Source organism: Podarcis pityusensis (assembly GCF_964106645.2).
Source record: "Podarcis pityusensis genome assembly, chromosome: Z".
Lineage (NCBI taxonomy): Eukaryota > Metazoa > Chordata > Lepidosauria > Squamata > Lacertidae > Podarcis > Podarcis pityusensis.
Genome location: NC_138044.1, coordinates 29,020,636 through 29,046,697, shown reverse-complemented (window position 1 = coordinate 29,046,697; position 26,062 = coordinate 29,020,636). Strand labels below are relative to the sequence as shown.

General features: G+C 44.0%; 1 protein-coding gene across 1 annotated transcript in view; it reads right to left on the bottom strand.

The window, feature by feature from the left end:
* Positions 1-24,519, bottom strand: part of LOC308468826 (sodium/hydrogen exchanger 2-like) — a 32,932-nt gene extending 8,413 nt beyond the window's left edge. The window contains exons 1-10 of the mRNA XM_080991292.1: positions 24,448-24,519; positions 19,825-20,288; positions 17,449-17,699; positions 16,277-16,494; positions 14,824-15,020; positions 10,348-10,437; positions 8,130-8,200; positions 4,077-4,241; positions 1,794-1,905; positions 797-931 (exon numbers count right to left, since the gene is read on the bottom strand). Of these exons, the coding sequence (XP_080847418.1) occupies positions 797-931; positions 1,794-1,905; positions 4,077-4,241; positions 8,130-8,200; positions 10,348-10,437; positions 14,824-15,020; positions 16,277-16,494; positions 17,449-17,699; positions 19,825-20,288; positions 24,448-24,472 (1,728 nt within the window). The 5' untranslated portion in view covers positions 24,473-24,519. The remainder of the gene's footprint in view (positions 1-796; positions 932-1,793; positions 1,906-4,076; positions 4,242-8,129; positions 8,201-10,347; positions 10,438-14,823; positions 15,021-16,276; positions 16,495-17,448; positions 17,700-19,824; positions 20,289-24,447) is intronic.
* Positions 24,520-26,062: the final 1,543 nt, after the last annotated feature.

Here is a 26,062-nt window from a genome sequence, read left to right as displayed (position 1 = left end):
CTGTGTCTCTCTGTGGTCCTCAGGACTCTTCCCAGTCTACACTACCTACCCCCAGTCTGCATCCCTCAATGGCCATTCTCCACGCCCTCCATAAGTGCCTTTGCTAAGCTCAAATGTGTCCCTGAACTGCAACAATGGCTTTAGCTTGCCTTTGTGGAGGATGGAGTACATGCAGAAACCTCTTGACTTTTGCATAGCTATAATGTACAAAGGTAAGATGAACACTTTCTACTCTAGCTACTTTTACCTCTGGCACTGTACACCACTGCCATGAAGCCCCTGTAAGGTTGTCCATCAGGGCATGTGGCCCCCCCAGGATGAAAAAGGTTCCCCCACCCCTGCCATAAGGTCAGGAGGACTGAGAACTGTAACTGGAGTAAAAGCTTACTTAAAAAAGGTAAAGTGACCCCTGATCATTAGGTCCAGTTATGGCCGACTCTGGGGTTGCAGCACTCATCTCGCTTTATTGGCCGAGGGAGCCAGCGTACAGCTTCCGGGTCATGTGGCCAGCATGACTAAGCTGCTTCTGGCGAACCAGAGCAGCGCACGGAAACGCTGTTTACCTTCCCGCCGGAGCAGTACCTAATTATCTACTTGCACTTTGACGTGCTTTCGAACTGCTAGGTTGGCAGAAGCAGGGACCGAGAAACAGGCGCTCACCCCATCGCGGGGATTCGAACCGCCAACCTTCTGATCGGCAAGTCCTAGGCTCTGTGGTTTAACCCACAGCGCCACCCGCGTCCCTTAAAGCTTACTTAATTTGAATCTGTTTCAATGCGCCCACCCTGGCTTGTACCTCTTTGCTCAAGCGATCCGAGTCACTTCTGTTCATGTGGATCTGCCAGCTCTTGTGTCTGAGGATCAAGATCTCCTTTGCTTGCTCCACTGGTTCTGTTTCTCCAGGCAGAGTGTGCCTGTTGTATGCTGGCACCTGGTAATACACAATGCAAGCAAGACATGTTAATTGCTAACGCTTCTTTCTTTCTTCTTTACCCAGCGGAGCCGACTCATCTGTCCATTGTAGATTGGTTCATTTATTATATGTTATATTTATATCCTGCTTTACCTCTCCAAGAAGTTCAAGGCATGCCTGCCAGGACCCTTAGGCTATTTTCAGAGACCCTTTTCTGCAAGTCACTTCCAAGGGAGGTTCCAAAAGATTCCTGCATTGCAGGGGGTTGGACTAGATGACTCTTGTGGTCCCTTCCGGCTCTACAATTCTATGATTCTATGCTGGTGTACCACAGTGGACAGCAACTGTGCTTGTGATAGTGGCAGCAGTAGATGCTGGTTCATTAGTGTGAATGGAGCACTCCCCCCAAAACCTTAGTTTGCCCTCTACCAGTCCCCACCTGTCTGCCTTCTTACTTACAACCTCTCCAGGGAGTGGCAACACTGCCTGTGACCCCTTTCTCCTCCTAGGTCTCAGTGTTAACCTTGGATAATTCAGCAGGGAGGAGGATGGGGAGAAAACTAGAATTCCTTGGCTCCACCTATCCATGGTTCTGGCGCCACCTACTGTTGGCCTCTCTGAATTCTACCCTACCAGTCCCAGTGGGCACTAACCACCACTGAGCTGAAGTGAGCAGCAGCAGCCGTGGCATCATTAGCCTATGGTCGCATTATCTGAACCGCCATTAAGTTTCTCACAGTACCCTCAAACAATGCAACATTGGGGGGAAATGAATATCACTTTAAGGCAATTGTAGGAAATTAGCATTGGTGGCTCAGACAGACCCAGCCACATTTTTGTTTACATAGCTATTGCTATCAACTAAAGAAAAAAAGCTCACGGTTCTCCTTGTTTTGTACAGGTTCCTTTCCAATATCTTCTGGATATCATCCACCACATCTAGATTGAGACTGTCCGAGTCATTGACTGTGGTGGGGTGTTTGTCATTGTTGCTACAGTGGGCGGGGAAGAGAGAAATAGAATATTATAAAGATGCTTTATATGAGGTAAGAGGACAACCAGTTACTGACCTTCAAAATGGACATTAAAGCTGGAAGGAGAGAGCGAGTTCCGTTCTACTGCTGCAGCATGCTTTGTAGGACACAGAGAGACTCTTGTCTTTCTGCACATACCCCTTTAAATTACATTTAAAGTGTATTCTTTCCCCCTACAGAATCCTGCAGGAACTACACCATTTATTAAAGTACAGTTCCCAGGGTTCTTTGGGGGAAATAAAGGTAAAGTGACCCCTGACCATTAGGTCCAGTCGTGGCTGCCTCTGGGGTTGCGGTGCTCATCTCACTTTACTGGCCAAGGGAGCCGGCGTACAGCTTCCGGGTCATGTGACCAGCATGACTAAGCCGCTTCTGGCAAACCAGAGCAGCGCACGGAAATGCCGTTTACCTTGCCGCCAGAGCGGTACCTATTTATCTACTTGCACTTTGACATGCTTTCGAACTGCTAGGTTGGCAGGAACAGGGACCGAGCAATGGGAGCTCACCCCATCGTGGGGATTCGTACCGCCGACCTTCTGATTGGCAAGCCCTAGTCTCTGTGGTTTAGCCTGCATTTAAATGCATGGTGTGTATATGCAGCCTTGCTACTGAAACAGGTTTTCTTTAAAGATTGCACAGGAAGGTACTTTGTACCAAGTCAGAGTTGTTGAGCACCTGTGAGTCTCCAAGTGTAGCTCCTGTGGGTGTGATGCTATGCTTGGAAGTTCTCCTCTGGTGCCCACAAAGCCTCTGGAATTCCTTTCCCCGCATCATGAAGTGGTATGTATGCCTTCTATTCCCTTGAGAAGTACACAGAGCTGAAGGAAGAAGCTGGAGAAGCAACACCCCTTCACAATCCTTCTTCAGCTCTGTGTATGTTTTCCAAAACTCAGGTTACTTCTGCTGAAGTGTCCAGAGGGCATGGGGCTCATGACACCTGCTAACAAAATAATAAGCTGCTTGTTCCTTTTAACTGCAGGATTGAACCTTGGCTCATCCGCATACAAGACATATTATCTACATCTAAACTGTGTTCTCTCCCCAACATTTCACACGGAAGGGATGCTTGAGGCATTCGATCTTTCTCAATTTAAGCACAAACCAATCTGATTTGTACCTCTGGGACTCATGTGTGGGTTGCAACATAGCTGTCTATTGGCATTTGTACTTTGCCAAACACTGCAGCACAGTTCTCAACTCAAAACACATATCAAAGTACATTTTTTAATGCAGTGTTTTGAGAGAATAGGCATTTAGAAGTAGGCATTTAAATATGAATTTCTCTCCGGAGTTATTTATTTGCAATCACCCTTTAATGCAGAAACAGGACACTGGAACATGGGAAGCTGCCGTATACTGAGTCAGACCATTGGTCCATCTTGTCTATGCTGACTGGCAACAGCTCTCCATGAGTTCAGATAGGAGTTTTTTCCAGGCTTACATGGAGAAACCAGGGGTTGAACTTGGGACCTTCTGAATGCAAAACAGATGTTCTACCACTGATGTGCAGAGCGGCATGAACTGGAAACAGAGTGATCTTTCTTTCCATCCATCCATACCTCCTCCCCCAGTACCTGCTTATAACATGCAAGGAAGTGCAGAGTAATAGCCTGGCACACATGAAGATTAAAATACTCTGTATATGGCAACAAGTTGATAGGAAAATGGTCTGGTGTATGGGCAGTGCTGGGAAAGGGACCTCTGCCCTAGACCCTGGAGAGCTGCTGGCAATCCAAGTAGACCAACCTGCAACCCTTCATCAGATGTTGCTGACCTCCGGTCAGTCCCAGCCAGTATGGCCTACGGTCAAGGATGCCAGGAGCTGTAGTCTAACAACCACTCAGCCCTGAAACTCACTGGGTGACCTTGAGCCAGTCACCATCTCTTAGCCTAACCTACCTCACAGGGATGTTGGGAGGATGAAATGGGGAGGAGGAGAACAATGTACACGACCTTGAGATCCTTGGAAGATAAAGGTGGGGCATAAAAGTAATAAATAAAATAAACAAATAAAAAGAAGTAGAGGGTACTTGGCTAGGTGAGCCTGTGATCTGACTCAGGATAAGGCAGGTTGCTACGTTCCTGAGATGGATAAGTTGTTGTTGTTGTTGTTGTTAAAATCCACTTACAGCAATGAGCTATGGGTTGGACCGCAAATGAGCTGCCCTGCTTCAGCTAGCTCAATGGCATGTTTCCTCTCCAGCTTCTCATATAGGAGCACAATGCTCGATTTGGGCTGCACATATTCCCGGAGCAAAAATTTCTGGAGATATTTGCTATTGAAGTATTCCAATCTGTCCAGGGAATTTGGGAGGGAGGGGAGAGAGAGAGAGAGAGACAGAGAGAGAGACAGAGAGAGAGAGAGAGAGAGAGAGAGAGAGAGAGAGAGAGAATTAAGCTTTATTTCTGTCCATATAATGATTACCATAAAGGAATTGGAATTCTAAAATACTTCTGAAAGCCCTGCTCCTGCACTCTTTCTATGCGCACTAACGATGTATGATAATTAAGCGTCTGAGGCATAGAGACACTATAACAAAATAAGAGAGCAAAACTGATTATAAATAATGAAATAACAAAAGGTTTTAAAATAATGAAAGGGACTAGGCAAGGTTGCCCATTGTCACCTCTTCTGTTTATTATGGTGTTAGAATCACTGGCAATTGCAATAAGAAAAGACCCAGAAATAAAAGGAATAGTAGTAGGAAGTAAATCTTACAAAATAAAGGCCTTTGCAGATGATCTTATAATAACTACCAAAAACCCAGCAGAAAGTTTACAAATATTTTTTTTAGAAAGAATTTATGAATTTGGGAAGGTGGCGGGATTTAAAATAAATATAAATAAAAACAAACTGTTGGAAAAAAATATGCAAGCGCGGGTGAAAGAAGAATTGCAAATAATTTCAGGTCTGACAATAATTAACGAGGTCAAATACTTGGGAATTTGGTTTACAATTAAAAATAGCAATTTATTCAACGATAATTATATAAAGATACGGAAGGAAATTAAAAAGGATTTAGAAATATGGAACAGGCTGAACCTGTCGCTTTGGTGGAGAGTATTCACAGTAAAAATGAATGTACTCCCAAAGATGATGTTCATGTTTCAGATGATCCAGGTGAGAGGGGGAATGGGAAACTTCAAGACATGGCAGAAAGACATATCAAGGTTTATCTGGCAGTGCAAAAAAACCTAGAATTAAACACAAATTATTAATAGACAATAAGAACAGAGGGGGATTTGCACTGCCAGATCTGAAACTTTATTATGAATCAGCTTGCTTATGTTGGCTAAAAGAATGGATGACATTGCAGAACTCAGATTTACTAGATTTGGAAGGTTTCGATAATTGCTTTGGGTGGCATGCCTACCTGGGATATGAAAAAGTTAAAACTCATAGAGGCTTCCTGAATCATATCATAAGGAAGCCACTATATAAGGTATGGGAGAAGTATAAAGATTTATTGGAACCAAAAACTCCCTGGTGGCTCTCCCCTCTGGAGGCGATTGCAGTGAAAAGAAAAAATATGGAAACAAACTGAGCCACATACAAAGACCTATTAGAAGATAACCAATTGAAAATGAAAAAATTCAAAAAAATCAGACATCACCTAACGGACTGGCTATAATATTACCAATTAAATGAGGTTTTTAAGAACAGATAGGAAAAAGGGTTTTGCAACAGAAGAATCAAAATTATATACAGAATTAATACAAAATAAGAAAAGAGTAATATCTAGAATGTGCAAGCTTCTTTTGGAGTGGGAGGTGAAAGATGAAGAGGTGAAAGAAGTAATGATTAAGTGGGCCAAAGATTTTGGTAACAATATCCAATTGTCGGCATGGGAAAGATTATGGAACGAAGAATGGAAATTTACGGCCTGTTACACACTAAAGGAAAATTTCTTGAAGATGTTCTATAGGTGGTATATAACTCCCAGCAAACTGGCCAAAATGTATAAAATGAGATCTAATACTTGCTGGAGATGTAAACAGGCAGAAGGGACATTGTTTCATATGTGGTGGGGCTGCAAAAAAATAAGAATTTCTGGGATATTATTTATGAGGAATTGAAAAAAAAATGTTTAAGCAAAATTTTATAAAGAAACCAGAAGCCTTCCTCTTGGGCATTTTAGATTCAGATATTCCAAATGAAAAAAGGAGAATATCTGAATCTATATGCTACAACAGCAGCGAGAATACTGAATGCCCAAAAATGGAAAGAAGAATCAGTACCAACAAAAGAGGAATGGCAGGATAAATTATTGGAATATCTAGAATTGGCTAAAATGACAGAGACAATTAGGAGACAGCCAAACCAAAAGTTCAAAAAGGAGTGGGAAACTTATAGAGAATATTTTTAAAAAAGCATTGTCCCCAAGTCAAAATCTGGACATGCTTTGATTAAATTTCGCAAATTACAAGACAGATTCTAAGTATAGCATATAGATAACAGAGGAAATGGGGAAATGACCAAAGAAGCAGATTAACAAAAAGATAAGACAGACCCGCATTGAGGAAGACGGAAGTCTGTCAGGAAAGCTAAGTAATTGGAAATCAAGAATATGGTGGCATAAGCACATGATTTTATGCAGCTATTTGGATGTGATTGTTTTGTGTCTGTTTTGGATCAAGTTCTGTAAGTAAGGCTTATGGATAGAAGGTGTACCTGGGAATGCCCAAGGCCCGGAGGTCTTTGGCAGGCAAGTTAGTTACTCTAGAACATGCATGGCAAAACTTGGCCCTCCAGATGTTTTGGGACTAAAACTCCCACCATCCCTAGCTAACAGGACCAGTGGTCAGGGATGATGGGAACTGTACAGGGGTGCCCCGCAAGACGAAAAACTCGCTAGACGAAAGGGTTTTGTGTTTTTTGAGTCGTTCCGCAAGACGAATTTCCCTATAGGCTTGCTTCGCAAGACGGAAACGTCTTGCGAGTTCTTGCGAGTTTGTTTCCTTTTTCTTAAAGGCGCTAAGCTGTTAATAGCCGCTAAGCCGCTAAGCCATTAATAGCCGCTAAGCCGCTGAGCCGCTAATAGCCGTGCTTCGCAAGACGAAAAAACCGCAAGACGAAGAGACTCGCGGAACAGATTAATTTCGTCTTGCGAGGCACCACTGTAGTTCCAAAACAGCTGGAGGGCCAAGTTTGGCCATGCCTGCTGCAGAAGGTGCTGGAGGAACAGTTGGTTTCCACCTGAACCCAAGCCCTTCCCTCTGTCTCAGGCTCAAGAAACCAAAGTGGCAAGGAGCAGCACAGGCTGGCAAGCTGCATTCCTTTTTGGGCAACCTTCCAAGGCCCCATGACAGTGTTGGGTGCGACCAGAGGCAAAGAGTGGACAGAGCAAAAAATGAGAATTTCACCTATGTGCAGAAGGCTAATTTCTTTGTCCATGCATCCCTCTCTACCCTCCATTCAGGCCAGCAAGAAGTGTTACCAGAATTCAATGACACATCCCAGCCAGGCAAAAACACTCAAGGAGATGGAGCTGAAGGACAGATCAGGCTCTTAATCTCAGGGTTGTGGGTTCAAGCCTCACATTAGGCAAAAGATTCCTGCATTGCAGGGGGATGGGCTAGATGTCCCTCATGGTCCCTTCCAACTATAAAACTGTGATTCTGTGATTAAGTAGGCCTGATGAGGGGCATGGCCTAGGAAAGAGGGTGTGGCTGAAAATAGGGTGTGACCAAGGAAGGTTCACATGGGGTCAAACAGAGAGAGACCTGGAGGGCCATATTTGATCCCCATGCATGCAGTCCTTCTCCCTTGTTTAAAAGGAATTAGTTCTCCTAAACCCAGTGAAGGAAATTGGTATTTTATCCTGAAAGTGTGGAAGAAACCCATCTGCAATAACCATCTTGGCTTTGAAGAATCTTCTTTACTGACTCTTTGATGGTGCCACTGTGAAAAATGTTCTAATGCTCAGAGGGTGAGCAACACCTAGCAATGGGGAAACTCTTTTCTTTTGTAAAGAAACTTATCTTCCAAACAATCGAGTCTTGTGTTTCATGTTGAAAGAAAAAGAGGAAGAAAAGGGAAAAGCTGTCCCATTTTGTGGTGCAGCCATCAAGCAGTGCTGAGCCACCCCTAGCAGGGACTTTGTGAAAACAGAAATCAGGCTTGTGAGTTTTATTTCTTACACTTACACATGTAGAGACTTGTATTGTTATCAAATCCTTACTTGTCTTTCCAATAATACTGTCCCCAGTGTCCTGATATATCTTCTATGCCAGCCAATAAATGATCCAAGAACTAAATGAGAGAGAGAGAGAGAGGATTTTGCTACATAAACTGGATTGCTGTTGCATAAAGTATGCACTCTAAGAGACAGCCCACAGCCCACAGTTTTATCAGCCCACAGATAAAACAACACCACATTTTTGGCAAAGGAGATAACCAGTGGCGTAGCGTGGGTGTGCGGGGGGGGGCGGCCGCACCGGGCGCAACATCTGGGGGGGCGCGCTCACACTCGCAGCTCTCTGCCCCCTGCTAAAATCCACGGGTTAGGGGGCGCAAATTACTTGCCTTGCCCCGGGTGCTGACAACCCACGCTGCGCCACTGGCGACAACTGCAATTTTTTAAAAAAGGAAATTTGCCTATATAGCTTCCCATTTAATCCTCCACTGGTAGATATCTTCTCAACTGCCTTTCCTTAAAATGCTCAATTTTGTGCACTTATTAAATATATAAAAAACTGGTGGTGGGAGAGGGGAAAAAACATAACAAAAAGCACTACATCAGTTAGAGTGTTGTAAAGCGTGTTCTCCATAATAGAGAGCACATGTTGCGGTGGGGGCCAAAAAGGCCACCACACTGTTGTTGGGCAAATTGGCCACATGCTGTGATTGGGCAAGGAGTGTAGCTGGGGAGAATGTTATGTTGCTAAAGTGTGGGAGGGGTCAGAGGTCTTGAATACAGGGCTCGCAGCCTGGGGCCTTCTCTTGGGCTGCGTGCACCAGATCACCCGCCCACCCTCCCTGAAAAGTGTGGGGGGGGGGTTCGTTGTCCTCTGACCTTGCTATGCCCGTCATGGGGTCGTCTGCCTTGGGGCAGGGGCCTGGTAGGAATTTTGTCCATTTGGCTGATGGGCTGTTGCCATTTGGTTTTTGCCTACTGCGTAGCAAATTGTCACAACTTGTAAGGTTGGCGGTTAGGCATTGGTTAAAATTGATTGGTGGAGGGGTATGGATTTGGCTGTGCCTACCCCTCCAATGGTGGTGCTGAAAGGGAATTCCGTTAAAAGAATCCAGAGGCTTGCCATCCCTTTTGTCCTAGTCCCTGGCATTGGACTTGGGCCGTGCAAGCCCCAGGGGGCATGAGGGTGAGAGATGAGGGACTGATGCCCAGCTTCATTTCTCCCCACATGGTTCTCCCATACTGGCTTCCGCTGGAATCTGGAAGTCGGTTCTGTCCCTGGGGCAAGGACAGATAGTCGTAACCAATGCCTAAGCAACCATTCACGTGTGTGTATTTAAATAAAGTTGTGGCCAAATTCATGCCAAAAACCTTAAAGAAAAATTGATGTGTGAAGTGTGAGTTATTGGGGTGGCCTGGGGGACCTCGACGCGCAAACATCCTTTTCTGGAATGTCATACCATAATCACCAGTTAAGACCTTGTGCAGAAGTAGATTCTGAATTTACTTTGAATGTGACACATACTCAGCTGCCATGTATGCAGGGTCCCCACCCCACCCCACCCGCAGGAAATGCCAGGGAAGGGCTCCGGTGGAACAGCAGCTGCTATGCATGCAGAAGGTCCCAGGTTCGATCCCTGGCATCTTCAGGTGAGGCAACCACCCCAGGTGGCAGGATCCACAGGGGCAGCATATCCTGATGCTGATTTTTAGTCCCGTCCCACCCCTTGTTCCTCATGTAGATATTAACTCGGCCCTTCTTCCCTGGAGGTTGGGGGGGCCACCATTTTGGGGTTCACCTCAGGCACCAAAAACTATTGGGCAGGTCCTATCCCTGCCTCTCAGCCTAACCTATTTCACAGGGTTGATGTGGGGATTAAATTAGGAGGCTGAGAACCATGTACTCCACCTTGAGCGCCTTCTGGGGAAAGGGTGGGATAAAAATGAAATAAATAAATAAATAATTTACTATTACACTTACATTTACGATTATACTTTCTTTCAAGGAGTTCAAGGTGGTATAAATACATAAAGCCTTGCTGGAGCAGCCTAAACACCTATCTAGTCCAGGTTCTGGTTCTCACAGTGGAAGCCTGATACCTGGAACACGAGCACAACAGCACTCTCTCCCACCTTATGCACCCCATTCATTAATATCCAGAGGCATACTGTCTCCAGGAGTGGGGAGAGTACTCAGCTATCATGACTGGTAGCCACTAGCCCTCTTCCAAACATCCTTGCTTTCCCAGAGAGGAGAACTTACCCGAATATGAATTTGTTCTCCCACGGTGGGAGCACTTTCTTGCTCTCTGGTGACGTCTAACAAGTCAACAAGAGGACGGATGGTCATGCCCTGCCGTAGAGTACAAGAATGAAAAAGAGAGAGAGAGAGAGAGAGAGAGAGAGAGAGAGAGAGAGAGAGAGAGAGAATTTGCACATTTCATTCAAAATCTATATCAATCACAGGGCAAATCATTCTCTCTGTTTCTGATGTTCAGTTGTGTGTGCGGTTGCTTATGGAGCCAAATGACACCATCTACAAGAGGAACCTGTCAGTGGGCTCTGAAAACTACAATATTAACAAGTAATATAGAAGATCTTGTGGTGGGGATGGAGTCCTAAGGTGTGGAAGAAACACAAAAACAGGCAAATGAGGGCTGGCCATGCTTGGTTATAGAATGCAGCTGACTTTGGGGAAGGAGGGCAGAAAACCCGGGGTTTGGAGGTTTGGAATGGAGCGTTCAGTAAGGAGGCACACCAAGCAGGAGAATTTAACACTACAACGTTTTGTTGCAGGTTCCACTTAATGGCTTTCTATTCATCTTTTGGGGGTTTGCCCACTAAAGGAGGTCATGAGGTTCAACAAGGAATGAAACTGTGGGCCAAATGTAGATGCAACACCAATGCGTCTTTACATTTAACATGCAGGATTCAGTAATGTAAACTGAAACATCTGGGATGATGAACTTTACTGGCAATGTAGCAGGTACAGAGATGGGGTTTAACACTTCTCACTTCTGCTGTAGTCCTGAGGAGCTATTTGCACTGGGAAGAAAACCCTGCTCTCACCCAGTTAAATACCAGCTAAAGAAGGAGGTTCCCCCCCCCCCTAGGATCACAGCAGGGAAGGAGAGCTTTGGGGGGTTCTCCTCCCAATATAATAAAATGAATTTATTAAAGCAAAATTACATTTTGTCTTTACAAACCACAGGTGCCCCTTTGAGATGCTGAAGGGGGCAGAATATTTAACAAACAAAATTGATCACTCGTAGTCAGAAGGTAAGGCCAACCTTCATATTTTCTTCCTGCTTTCTTAGTTTAGTATAATATGCCAGAACTAAAATAGCCTCAAAAAAATAAGACGTCTATCCTTAATTTGCACCCTCATCAGTTAAAATGGGCTGCCACTATTTTTCTTTTACTGTTTTTATTTATTTTGAGAAAGCAAATTTTGAGAAAACAATTGTTACAACGGTAAATAACAAATAACTTGTCCTGATAAAATTACAGACTTTTATCATGCAACAATTTCCTATGAGTGCTGGGTGGATTCCTGCCTGCCGAAATCCCAATCGCTACCACCCTCAGCCCAAGCTAATGCTGTTTGAAATCTGCATGTTAAATTTGAATTCACATTAATGTCATGTGTAAATAAATCACTGTAAAATGGGCTATACAGTGATGACTCTTTGCTTGTGAACATAATACAGTGGTGCCCCGCAAGACGAATGCCTCGCAAGACGAAAAACTCGCTAGACGAAAGGGTTTTGCGTTTTTTGAGCTGCTTCGCAAGACGAATTTCCCTATGGGCTTGCTCCGCAAGACAAAAACGTCTTGCAAGTTTGTTTCCTGTTTCTTAAAACTGTTAATACCCAGGGTGCATTGCTTGAAGAGGTGCAGTTGTGACTTGACTTCGAGGAACAACTCATAGCACGCGGTGTGGTAGCCTTTTTTGAGGTTTTTGAAGACTTTGGTGATTTTTGAAGCTTTTCCAAAACTTCTTTTGCAGCCATTTGGTAAGTTAAACTTTTAAAACTTTGTTGGGGGTTTTTGGATTTTGGGTTGGGGTGTTTGGAATTCAAGGACTTGGTGTTGGGGAGGGGTTTGCAAGAATCTGGAAGCTTGTGTGTTTTTTTCTGAATTTTTATGATTTTCTGTGACCATTGGGCCACTCTGCTGTGTTTTTTTAAAAAAAAATCTGGGTTTGAATTTCTGTGTGGTGGGTGGCTGGGGGAACAGTTGAGGAGGGGTTTGCAAGAATCTGGAAGCTTGTGTGGTTTTTTCCTGAATTTTTATGATTTTTATTGTTCCTTCAATTTTTGAATTTATTGTTCCTTCAATTTTTGAAATGCTCTTTACAGTATGTGTGACTTTAAATAGCACTTAATAAACTCTTGCTGTACCAAATTTGGCTTTGTTTGGACTTTTTTTGACCACAGGAACGCATTAATTGAATTTCAATGTTTTCCTATGGGATTTCGTGCTTCGCAAGACGAAAAATTCGCTAGACGACAAAACTCGCGGAATGAATTAATTTCGTCTTGCGAGGCACCACTGTAAATGGAAACCCTACATTCTATTGGTATTCCAAGATTTGGCAAATAGCACTTCTTGGGGGGGAAATCTGATGTAAACTCAGTGTCCGTAGGCCAAAGTGTTCGAGATCACTTCTTTACCAATTGCTTTAATGTTATATTATATACAAACACTTTGGCTCAGGAGAATCAGGTACCACAGCTCTGGGTGCCTGTCTGGTTTTAGTACAGCTTTCAGATTCTTTTTTGAAGTGAATTTTTAAAAACAGTTTTGCTTTAGACCATGGAGCCCTTTGTAATTGTACGCCACACATCCCTGTGTTTAAATTACATAGTTGCATACTATATTTCTTTATTGAGAATTGTGACAACTAATCTTATTTATTTATTTTTTAAAAACCTATTTTTGTTCCATTTCTTTGTAATGTACCTGCCTGTCATTATTGAAACTCAGTAGAATAAAGTACAATAAAATAGGAATATGTGCATAGTTTCACAAACCTAAGCTTAACTGGAAATGCAGCTCATCCCATAAAGGATATGCATGTTAATGGTGGTGCTGTTGATGTTGTTATTTGGATTTATAACAAGTCTATATAACAGCAACGGCACCATATGATATAATTTCTATTATATCAAAAGTCCGGAATGCATTTCCGATGTCTATGGCCCCCTTTTTGTTTCTGCTTCAGAATATCATACCAGTTCTCAGTTACTAGTTTGCTTTACACTTGATTTTGTATTTTAATAAAATAAAATATATATTTTTAAAAACTCAATAAAGCTATTGGGGGGGGGGCTATCCAGTACCCAGTTTCAACTTTCCTGTTTCAAGTTAGATATTTAAAAATATATTTAGGTCCCAGATGTGCTATAATTAAGGATGTAGTTTAGCCACAAGATGGCAGTGCAAGGCAAATATATACATTATATCTGTTTTACAGCACAGTATACTGTATGCTATTCCCCCCTCCACTCACCCCTCTCCACCCCATTAAGGGCACATGATGCCACAAAAAAACACGAATTGAGCAAAGTTTCCTAGAATCATAGAATCTTCCTCAGGAGTTTACAAGTATGTCTGTCAACAGCAACCAGAAATTTAATTCTGGTGAAACTCACAATATCATCTGCTGTAGGAGTGACAAACCTAGGGCTGCCATACATTTCAAAGGCGGAATTGATGTTTCATTGGCGTTTTTGTAAAAAATAATAATTGGGGTCTTCCTTTTTGAAATACGGCAAGCCTAGGCTATCTCTTGAAAAGCCACAGGTAATATGGGGAAGCAGAGTGCAATCATTTCAAATGTGCACCAGCTGGTACACATTTGCACATTTTCAGGTATTTTCTCAAGGTAGTCAATTGCCTTGCCTGTGGATTGGCTGAGATGAGAGGCAAAAGCAGCCCACCTTTGCTGTTGGCTTTTGGAAAGTGGCAATGGAGGCAGGGGGCACCTCAGTCCTTGCGTAAGCATAGGAACCCCTGGAGTCTTTCACTGACAGGAGAATTGGGTAGCACACAATAATATGCACAGCTGCTGACAAAGTAGCAATGCCAACTGATGCCAGCAGCCCATGCAAGCACACAAGTGCATGGTGCTGACTAAAAATGCCCTGTGCCTCCAGTGTTGACTCCTTCACAACAGTTGTCCCCTTTTTATTCCAGCAAGCCTAACATGACTTATAATTTACCGTATTTTTTGCTCTATAAGACTCACTTTTTCCCTCCTAAAAAGTAAGGGGAAATGTGTGTGTGCGTCTTATGGAGCGAATGCAGGCTGCGCAGCTATCCCAGAAGCCAGAACAACAAGAGGGATCGCTGCTTTCTGAGATTCAGAATATTTTTTTTCTTGTTTTCCTCCTCCAAAAACTAGGTGCATCTTATGGTCTGGTGCGTCTTATAGGGGAAAAAATACGGGTAGTTTTCAGTTTTAAACTTGGTTGATTTTGCTTGCTTTGTTGATTACTATTTTACATTATTTTAAGCACACCACTTAGAGATTTGATTTCATTTTCATTAAGCAGTTTTTGAATTGCTCTAAATAAATAATCGTGTGTGTTGAGAGAGTGTCCAGATTCAGATCTGTGTGAAAATTTCATGTAAGGACGTCTTCAGAATAGTAGTTTACAAGTCTACGAGAAAACTACAATAGTAGTTAACAAATCTACTCAGAGGAGAATTACAGTCACAGCCTTCATTTTACCTGTACAAACACAGTGAAGAGGATCACAACAGTGGTTGCTGCAATGAAGAGCTTCTTTCTCGGATAGTCAGGGAGCAAGAAAACCAGGGAGAAACAGATGGCTCCTCTAAGCCCCCCATAGGCAATAATGAACTGGTCCTTGGGTGTAACGGTGTTGACATGTGATCTGTTTATGATGAAAGTCAGGACAAGAACTCCTAAAACAGATGAAGTAAGTTGGCAAGTTATCAGGAGTGAAAGGGAATTAAACTGGTAATTGTGAAGTTTAGGCATCATCTACTCTGTACTCCTCACATGCAGAGTTGCTTATGTTTCACTGCAGTTTGTCTTCTGCTGAAAACTACATTACATAAGTTATGGAACTGATGGAATTAACAGCATCGTCATCGTATTATTCCATCCCATGAATTTCAATGCAAAGGAAACACAATCCAAATGGTGGGAGGAAATCAATTACATATTGTTTGCAGACTGAAAGCAACAACAGTCCGTTCTGGACCCCTTTTTTTGTGGGAAATTCCCTTATTGCAGCATTGTTTCCCGCTGCTATCCCGGATTGTTAGATACCCCTTAGACTGTCCCCGGGACAGGTGAGACTGCTGATCCCTTATTTTCAAATCTGAAAGTTGACAGCTATGTTCTGGACATGGGACAAATAAGAAAATATCAGCAGTTTCTACTCCTGTTTCCATTGGAATTCTCCAACATCCCTAGTAAAGGCCAATCCCAATGCTCTGTAATGACTCCAGCAGTGACACAGGGGACAAGAGGCTAGTGATGGAGACCCAGAAGGCAGTACACACAAGACTCAACACATAGTCCAGGCCCAACACTAATGGACAATAACCAGGCATGAAAGCCCTGAACCTGGACCTCCAAATCTATCAGGGGGTTAACAGTCTCATTCCTAAAAGCTGCACACTCCACCAACCCTGCTTGCTGACACAGAAAACATACCCAGTGAAAAAATCTTTGGACAGGCAGCAACATGCTGGACTGCAATTTTAAGGCTCTGCATTTCTCAGAAAGGAAGTGGAGCCACAGGAGGCTCCCCAGCCGATGACTATGAAAGGGCCCAGTGGCACTTGAGTGCTTGCTGGAGGAAGTCATCTGCTGCCCCTAGGCCCTGTCTTGGGGCCTTAGAGACCTGCCTCTAGAAATTCTTTTTCTTTATTGCAAAGCTTGACTGGGGAAGGAACACCAGGGCTGGTGGAGAGGATATTTAATCCTTTCCTCCTCTACCACTTCTCCAGTCTAAGCATCTCCCCAAAAGCTGCTATTAACTGTTAAAAATACAAACACATACACATATATATGCACTATGCTTGCATTCTTCTTCCCAGCAGAACAAATAGCACTGGTGGTGGGTAGATACAGGGATGTATATGTAAATACTGTGCAATTGTGATCAGATCCATGCATGAACTTATACCATCTTTCAAGGGCTCTATACCTAGTGCTCTCCAAAGGAGACAGAAAATGACTGTGAAGCAAATGTACGACCAACTCCACTCATGATTGTCACCGATGGTGGAGACTCCTAGGAAGATGAAGATGAGGGTGTCACTAACACTGCTCCACATCTTCATGAAGTATTTAATGGTCGTGTGGGACTTCAGAGAAATGTTGGCCTCCACATAGCGTTTCATGCCCATTGCGCATGCAATAATTCTGAAAGAGAAAATAAAAGAAAGTTCCGCACACTTTTCCACTTCAGGCAACAGTGGGGAATCTCCAGCACACAGAAAGCCACCAAGCCACACAGGAGGGCTTTACAAGTGCCAACAATCAGCCAATTGCCACTTGCAAAGTCTTGTGCCTTTGCATGTTCTGCTATGATTGCTGGCGCTCACAAAGGCATAGGGCTTTGCAAGGGCCAACAGTCAGCTGATCAACGGAGCCTTGCAAAGTTCTGTGCCTTTGCCTGTGTGGTTTGATTTCATACAAGGGTTTCCAGCCCTACCTAGAAATGCTGGAAATTGAACCTGGAGTCTTCTGCATGCAAGGCAGATGATCTACCACAAAACAATGGCTCTTCCCATTCCTTTCCCTTTCCAAACCACAAATTATAATGCAATACATGGACTGAGGGGTTATCCACCTCTTTTCAGGCATTTTAAGGCCTGCACTTTAAAGCTCTGTGTCTGAGTGCCCCTTTAATTTTTGCTTCAGACATGTCCGTGCAAAAACTTGCTCTCTAAAGCTGAATCAGAGCAAAGAGCTATTTGGTTTTTCCACAGATTGCCATTTTCTTCAGTTCAGCTTTAAAGAGCAGGTTTTCATAAGTTCAGCTCTGGAGCAATTAAAGGGGTGCTCGGACATGGAGCTTTAGAGCACAAGCTGGAAAGCGCAGAGGAAAGGTAAGTGTGGATAAGCCCTGACAGACTACATTTGAAAGAAATCACATCCCAATTTCTGTCTGTTCATATAGCCACAACAGATAGGTTTTTGTCCCTGGGCTAATGTCTCAAAACTTTCTGTTTACCACACTGATTTCCACTGCCACCACCCTCATAATCCTAACCACAATGCTGATACTTCTGAAAGCTTGCACTTTAGGCCCAGTTTGGTTCAACACTGAGCCATGCAAGCCTGAAATACTCTGAAGTTCCTCAATCTACTTACGCCACAATACCAGACAGGTGGAACATTTCTGCTGTGAGATAGGACAGGTAACTGTAGAGGAAGACAAAAAGGGGCTCAATCACACGAATATTTTTGGTGAATCGTGTGGTAAAGGCGGCTATCATGCCAAACAGGAGGCCCACCAGGACTCCGCCGATTCCGACCACAAAAAACTTCCCAATTCCTGCGAACACATCCGCTGTTTTAATTGACGGCATTTCACAGAAGGACCTGAACAGCTTATACAAGACCTAAGAAGAAGACAGAAATGAACAAAACAGAAAGGTTTTAATGGAGAGAGATGGAGAGAGAGAGCTTTACAAGGTGAGATCCCCATGTAGTGGAACATGTGGCAAATTAATCATCTCCATTTTTGCTTATTATTCTGGTCCTTTCACCTTTGGTCTAAGCAGGATTACTGAATCCATAGGTGTGTTGCATTTATCTTTTGCATTTCCGGCATGGCAGAACCCAGTATGCAGCATACAGACATTCCCGGCGGTCTTCCGTCTAGGCATTGACCATATCCAGATTTCCACATATCCAATCCTGTTCCTCCTCCAAGCAGCTTGGGGCCATGTATATGGTTCTTCCCCCATACCATTTTATCCTCCCAACAACTCTAAGAGGTAGGCTAGGACAGAGGTGTAGTGGTCTAGGGTTGTGCAGTGCGGGAGGAAGGTAATCAAAGACCCATTATTATTTCTGCAGCAGGGTCCCAGCAGGGTCCTGTCTCCAGCATCTTAGAGCTGCCCAATCAGCTTAAAGGGGAAGCTTTTTAACTGCTGGGAAGAAGTCTTCTCACTCTTTGGGCTGCTTAGAGTCCATCAGATTAAAATCAAGTTAGTTGGCCATTGAGGATTGGCTCCCAGGGTCACTCTGGAGAAGGCATGTGGAAAGAGCACCAAGGAGTTGTTCTCTGTGCTTCAAAGCTATGAATTTATGAAGACTGAAAACACAAGGTGCTTCAGTTTCAATAAATACTTTGTGCAATGGAACTTCAAGGAAAACACAAGTCATTCTGAAAGAAGATATTGGAGCACTTCAAATCATTTACTCATCTATGTACAGAGAAAATAGTAGGTCTGGCTGAAAGACAACACATGGAGATCTGCATTGATCACTGCAATGCATTCTCTAATTATTATTATTGTATAATTATAAGACTTTATAAGTCTTAGGGGCGGTATAATTTTAGAAAGGGGCATGGCTCTGGGGTGTGTGGCTGTGACTATCATGAAGTGACCCTGCACTTCTGTATTTGCCACCACACTACTCAGTTAGGATGAGGCACAATGACTGAGACCAAGGCCAATCAGTGAGTTCCATTGCTGAGCAAGGGTTCAAACATTTGCCTCCCAAGTTCTACTGCAACCACTACTCCATTCCGACTCTCAGCCCTCAATAAGGTTGTGCATCACATGCCATCAATGAACGACCAACACATAATTGTGGGATAACCAGCCTCATTAATAATAATAATAATAATAATAATAATAATAAAATTTCTTATTTCTACCCCAGCCATCTGGCTGGGTTTCCAGCATGTCTAATTAATACATGAATGGAGTTAATGCCATAGAGTAAGCTGTCCTGCCAAGCTTAGCTAGGTCACTCCCCCTCACCTTGGGAGGAAGGTAATCAGGCCTGTAGTTGAGAAGCTCAGCATGTAAAGAGGTCTGAGCTGGTTGCTCCAAACTCAGACTGCATGGCTCTAATATGCCTTTATTGTGTTTCTATACCAATAATTTAAGAACTTTCAGCACAGTAACTCAAGTGTTACTGCCTGTGTTTTCTGACTGACATATGGAAAAGCACATGAACCTAACCTTTGAATAATTTGTAAGTATATATAAAAAAAATAACTTACCAAATGTGTGGTGTTTTTCTATGTTGGGGAAAAGGGGAACTTTGGAAGGTACTTAGAAGGGCATATTTTAAAGGTCTAACAGCCAAATTTTCACGCTTTACTTTGTTGTATATTTTGTGATTTTAAATCTCTGCTGGGGTTCTCTCATCAAAGAGTATTTGCCCCAAACCTGGATCTTGGCATCCAGGGGATTATCCTTTTATATACCTATTTTTCCTAGCAACCAACAAAAATTCCATCCATCCAAGCGAGCATGAAGCATTATCAGAATTTGAGGAAACAATCTAGGCAGGCAAAAATGTCCAATGTGCAATGCAGGTCTGGTGAAGGATGTGGCCTGTAGAGAATTGATTTGACTGGGGAGAGGGGTGAGACTTGGGAAGAGACTTGAGGGCCAGATAAAAAGGCCTGGGGGGCCACATTTGGAACATGGCCCAGAGGTTTCCCGTCCCTACCCTAGAAACAGCACTTTGATGTACATCAAGGTCTCAAGAAGACATACTTACAACTGTCACAGCATCATTGAGAAGAGATTCTCCAAATACCAAAATGTGAAGCTTCTCATTGACATGTATCTCTTCGAACACAGACAGCACAGCAACAGGGTCAACAGCTGCAATCAAGCTACTGAACAAGAGGTTATGAAGCAAAGATATATCACGTAGCTGGAAGGTGTCCACTTGGCATATCCCATAGAGCGAGAATCCAATTCCAAAGACGTTCCATATCGTCCCCACAACAGCATATAGGAGGATTGTCCCAATGTTCTCAAAGAAGGGGCGACTGGGCATGAAATAGCCAGCATCCAGGACAATGGGTGGCAGGAGGTAGAGGAAGAAGATGTCACTGTCCATGACCGGAGGGGATTTGTCGTTTAAGCCATAAATGATCCCTCCCATGATAAGCCCCACGAAAATCAATAAGCAGCTTTCGGGGACAACGGAAGGTAGTTTCTCAAACAAATGGAAACCTGCAAAGGTCAAGAGGCAACATTAGTGGGAAATCAGAAGCATCTGTTGCTTTGTGGTCATTTCAGCTTATGTGCTTGTGTCTCCACCAAGCCAAGTGTTGTGTGAATTGTGGGTCAGGAAGCAGAAACTAATCACCTGGTGGGCTGGAGTCAGAACTAGTATGCATTAAAGCTGAACCTATCATATTCCCACTTTCCAAAACAATATGGGAAATCAAATACTATCCTTCCAAATTTGCACTTCTCCAATTTTGTGATGCAGTTCTTCAAATGACATTTACAAAAAAGCATGTTAGGGGAGACGGTGCATAAAAATGAAGATATTGGTGAACATAACACATACAGTAAAGTGGAGAAAATTGCTTGGGGGGAAAGGTGCACATGAGTAAAAATGTGGTTATTTGTGATTATTAGGAGAAATGTGCACTAAAATGCTGGTAGGGATTATTCAGAAACTTTCATTTTTGTGTCGTTTTCAAGGGACTTTTGATTTCATTTGATTTCATTTGGTTTCATTTCAATGGATGTGCATTTTTTAAGCTTAGTTTATCATAAAGGTGGCTGGGGGCAGTGTGGCTGTCTATGGTAGATGGACTGTGGCTAAAATTATGTGCACACTTCTTTTCAAACCAGCAGTGGGAGCACAGTAGATGAAGGGTAAATAGGTCTGTACAGTGGCGTTGCAAGGTCGGGGCGGGGGGGGCGGTGCACCCCGGGTTCCATGCTGTGGGGTTACAATAAGGCACCCCGCGGGGGTGCTTGCCCTGCCAACCCGGCCTGGGTGTGTCGGCACGAGCAGCCATTGCACCGCCGCAGCCGCATGTCGAGGATCCTCCATTCGTGGCTGCAGCCGCAAGCAGAGGATCCCACCACTGTCCATCTGTACGACATTCAAGTGGCACCGGCAGCAAACCACTATGTACAACGCATGTGTGGTGTCGCACGCATGTGCTGTACATAGCAATGCCGCACATGAGCTGTAGATAGCGGTCTGCCACTGGCGCCACCCGACCACCGTACGGATGGCAGTGGGATCCCTCTGTTGCCACTGCAGCCGCAAGCAGAGGATCCCACCACCGTCCGTACGGCACTCAGGCAGCGCCGGTGACAAAACGCTAGGTACAGCGCATGCGTGGTGTCACACACATGCACTGTGTTTTGCAACGTCGCACATGCACTGTACTGATGGCGGGGGGGTCCCTCCACCACCGGCAGGAGCCACTTACAGTGAGCTGGCAGCCCCCCCCCCGGCTCTCCGTAAGCGGCTCCTACTTTGCAGCTTTACAGCGAGCCAGGGAGGGAGGCAGACTGGGAGGGGGGCCGCCTGAGAAAAAGTTTCTACCCAAATGCGATTTTGGTTTTAAACACAGTGTAAGGAGTCTCTATGAGAGTATATTGTATTTAAAAATGGGGTATCAGAGTTTTTAGGGGGCTAACCAGGTTGGGATAGCTGGGATAGCAGGCTTGTTGGGTTTTGAATGTTTTATGTAGATTTTTCAATTCCGTTGTTCTGTATGGGACAATGATAATAAAGATTATTGTATCGTATCGTATCGGAGGGAGGGAGGGAGGGGGATGCACGGGAGCCGTGGCTCCTGAGAGGATGAGCTGTGCAGCTTTGCCAGCACCCTGGCAAAGCGGCATCGCTCCCCCCTTTCCCCGATGGCTCAGGGTACTTGGGAGTCGGGGGGTGGGGGCGCAGAGGTGTAGGAAGGGGGAGCGGACCACCCCAGGTGTCTTCGCTGAGGGGGTGACATTTGGCACCCGCCCATGACTCCCAAGCCTACACTGAGCTGTCGATTTGGGGGGGTGGATGACAAAAAATTTTCCGCACTGGGTACCACCTGGGTTTGCTATGCCTCTGGGTGTGTATACACACTGTCTAGGTGTTTCTTTCTAGTAAGCATTTCTCCAGCATTCTGCAGTCTCCCTAGCTGCCCACTTTTCCTGATCTAAAAAAGCCCCTAAGAAGGAGATACCTCGTGATGTCTTCTTCAGAGCTTTAACTGAATTGCAGAAAGCGGGGGGGGGGGCAGGAGGTGGTGTTCCTGCAGAGTGCGGTCATTAGCTAAATAGTTTTTAGATTGTATTTATTATTATTTAATGTATTCTATCCTGCCTTTCTCCCAAGCTGGGATTCAAGGCAGCTTACAACATTTTTTTAAAAAACATCATTATAAAATACAAAGTAATAAAAACAAGGTCGTTAAAAACAATTGTTAAAATGCATTGAAACACATATAGGACCTTCATTATTAATTAACCAGCAATTAAATTACGCTTTGTCCTGACAGCAGCCTAGTGGTCAGCATTGTCTGCACCTTAGTTTTCAAATGCCTGTCAGAATAGGAAGGTCTTAGCTTGCAGGTGGAAAAACAACAAGGGGGGAGCCAGTCTAACCTCTCTTGGAAGGGAATCCCACGATACGGGAGCAGCCAGAGAAATGACTTTTTTCTTGTGGCACCGCCAACCGTGCGGTGGATGGGATTAAGAGAATGTGCTAACCCAAGAATCTTAGCATTCAGGTGGGTTTGCAAAGGGACATAAGATCTTTTCGCTAACCAGGGCCCAAGCTATATAGAATGAAAGAAAGGACATACACAAACATCCCTTAGCCACCTCAAAATTAAGGGACGCACAATGGGGGGGGGGGGAGAATCCTGCATCCCAAGCATTTTTGGATCTAGCCCTACCTTTAAAAATAGCTAGAGGTATTTAGATTTCAACAGCTGCTCATTAAATACTTTCCCCAAGCAAAATATATGATGTGGTCAACTCAACATAATCTTTCAGAAAGACATTTAACTTTTTTAAAAAAATATATATACTCAGGGTTTATTGTCTGCAGTTCCAAAAAGCTTTTGAGTGCTTGTAATCAGAGACTGCTTTATTAGTTGTGGAGAATTCAATTTAAATGTACGTGAATCATTCATACTTCAAATGAACGGAAAACATCAATGCAGCCTTCTAAAGCCCTCCATCCATACTGCTGCACAATGCAGCCGGCTAATTTGTGCATCTGAATAATACATTAATGGGGGGATTCTTACTGTCTCATTGGAAAGATTCAGCTGTTTTATTGTTCTTGAAGGAAACAAATGGATTGGAGGAGGTTGGATTTTTTTTTATAGACAGATAGCAATCAGAGAGGCCTGTTGCAGAGTCCCTGTACAGACAAAACAAGAGCTTCAAAGTGTTACAATCAGTGCTTTTTTTCCCTAGAAAAAAAGCACTGTTTACAATTTAAACCATGCATTATGTTATGTCACAGTTTATATTGCTAAAAATAACTCATTGATATGCCTCTATAAAGATTTGGACGTGGTCTGATTTCTTTGAACTTTCTTGATTGTTTCACAGGACGCTGGTGTACAGTTTTGGCATTTGGCATTGCTGTTAAACAAAAGCCTCTACATGCATTTCAAAACGGTACCCGCAAGAGGCATGGTGCCCAATAAACACTCGTAAAATATACCTCACCCCTAGAGATGAATGGATCAGACTTTCTAAAAAAATTCTTCCATTTTTCCAATCTTAAATTCAGCTTTCCACATTTCCGCATCAGTTTGCAAACCGTTTTGTTAAGTCCTCATGAAAATTCACCAGCATATTAGTGTGAATTTATCCTAATATACAGCTTGTTGCAAGCAGTTATGCCTAATATGATGCATTTTTGTACTTTCACTATCTTGTGCATTTTTCTGCAACACTTCCCCCTAACATTATGCACGTTTGTTCGCATTATCTGGCTGAAGAACCATGTCACAAAATACAGCGAATTTCAAAGTGCAGCTGCATTTCAACTCACATATACTTTTGGGAAGCTTGTATTAGGTATGTTCAGATTACAGTGCAAACCAAACCAAATTTCTCCACCATCCCAACCCACTCCCTGGGACTAACACAGAAAGCTGCCTTATCCCAAGTCAAACCAATGGTCTGTCTAGCTTCATATTGTCAACACTGACTTCTAGTGGTTGCAGGTATGAGTCTCTCACTTCCCTAACTGGATGATAGTCCAGAGAGAAGAAGACTAGATGGGCTTTAGATGCATTTGCTTGTCTTTTCTTCTAAATCCGTATCCTCAACCTGGGAACTTTTGCACGTGAAGCAGATGCTCTACTACCCAGCCCACCCACCCCTGCCTGGAGAAACATACCTATTTTAGCCAAGGAAGCCAACATGATCCACAGGGTAATCTCAAAGGGCACTTGGACATGCTGATAGTCTAGAGAGAAGAAGACTGGGTGGGCTTTAGACTCATTCGCTTGGCTTGTCTCCAAATCCATATCTTCAAGAGACTCCATCATCGTGGAACTCTTGAAGGCAGCAGCTACTGGCAGAGAGAGGAGGACAGAGGCAGAGGATCCCAGAAGCCAAAGTCCTGGCATGGCCTCCCGTCCAAGGATCAGAGCCTCCATCTGCCAGTTGGAGTTCTCACTGTCAGGGGAAGTGCCAAGCTGGCTGGCTGGCAAGCATCTGGCTGGCTGGCTGGCTGGCTGGCTGGCTGGCTGACTGACTGGCGCCCAGCTCTTTTGCTGCTTCTGCCTGAGCGTTCTGGAGGCTGCTCTACTTAATGCACCCTGCTGCATGCTGTAAATTATATGGATGGGTGTGCAAGGGGAAGAGCCACTGCTGGAGCAGGGAGTGAGGGGAGAAAGAGTCCCAGCAGCAACTACCTACGTCACTTGGAAAATGCATTTTCCACTTAGCCAGATCAAGACATTCTAAACTATGCTGCCTAACCTAAGCAATCCTTCTAACTTTGCAAAACAAAAACAAGCCAAAGAGGCATATAAACCCAGGTTGCAAAGCAGGCCAGCCTGATGTGAACCAATTCATAGAGGGTGGTCCATTAGGGGCACATGGGACACTGTCCCACTAACCTCAATCTATGCTCAGCTAGCTCCTACCTGCTTGTCTATCTTCCTATTTTCAACCAGTCCAGTGAGTAGTGTTGCCTGTCAGCTTCCTCCTCCTCTTTCTTAGTGTGGCCCTTACAGGAAAGCATCAGGAAAGCGGAGGATGGGGACAAAATGTGAATTAGCTACCTCTGTCCGTCACTGACTCTGGATACACCTACTCTTGGCCTCCTTGCCTTCCATCCTACCAGCCATCACTAGTCACAGAGTTGAAGGAGGCCTCATAGGCCTTCTAGCCCAACAACCTGAGGGGAAGTTCCAGCAACGCCAGATTTAGGACAGTACAGGCGGTTCCCTTGCACTGGGTGCTGAGCCCAGAGGGTGCACAATCAAAAAGATCCATAATTGAGAAAAACCATTTTGGAGCGCCCAATATTGGCCTCACTGAGAGCACCATATTACCAAAGATGACCAAAGTCCGCTCCTGGCTCCAAAAAATTGGTTCCGTGGTGAAACTGCTCTTACTAATCATTCATTTTTCCTAAAGTTCAATTGAAATCTACTTTCCTACCACTGAAGTCAATTTGTTTGTTCATTTAAGAGGATCTATACATGCTGCCTACTACCTAAAGTTCTCAACGCAGCTTACAATACATTTAAAACACAATGAGATAGACAATCAGGCAATAGCCATTGCAGCAGATCCAAGATATTTATCTATACATACACAAATACCTGTATATATACATATTTGTGTGTGTGTTCCCATAAGATCCTTCTCATAGTCCAAGCAAAGCAATATGTTCCTGGGCAAAGGGGTCAGTTTAGGGGCAATGCAGTCATAGTAGGACTTCCCTGACAAAAGCACAGGTTTAGTAACTCAGCATGTGTATCTGAATTCCTGAACTGAGC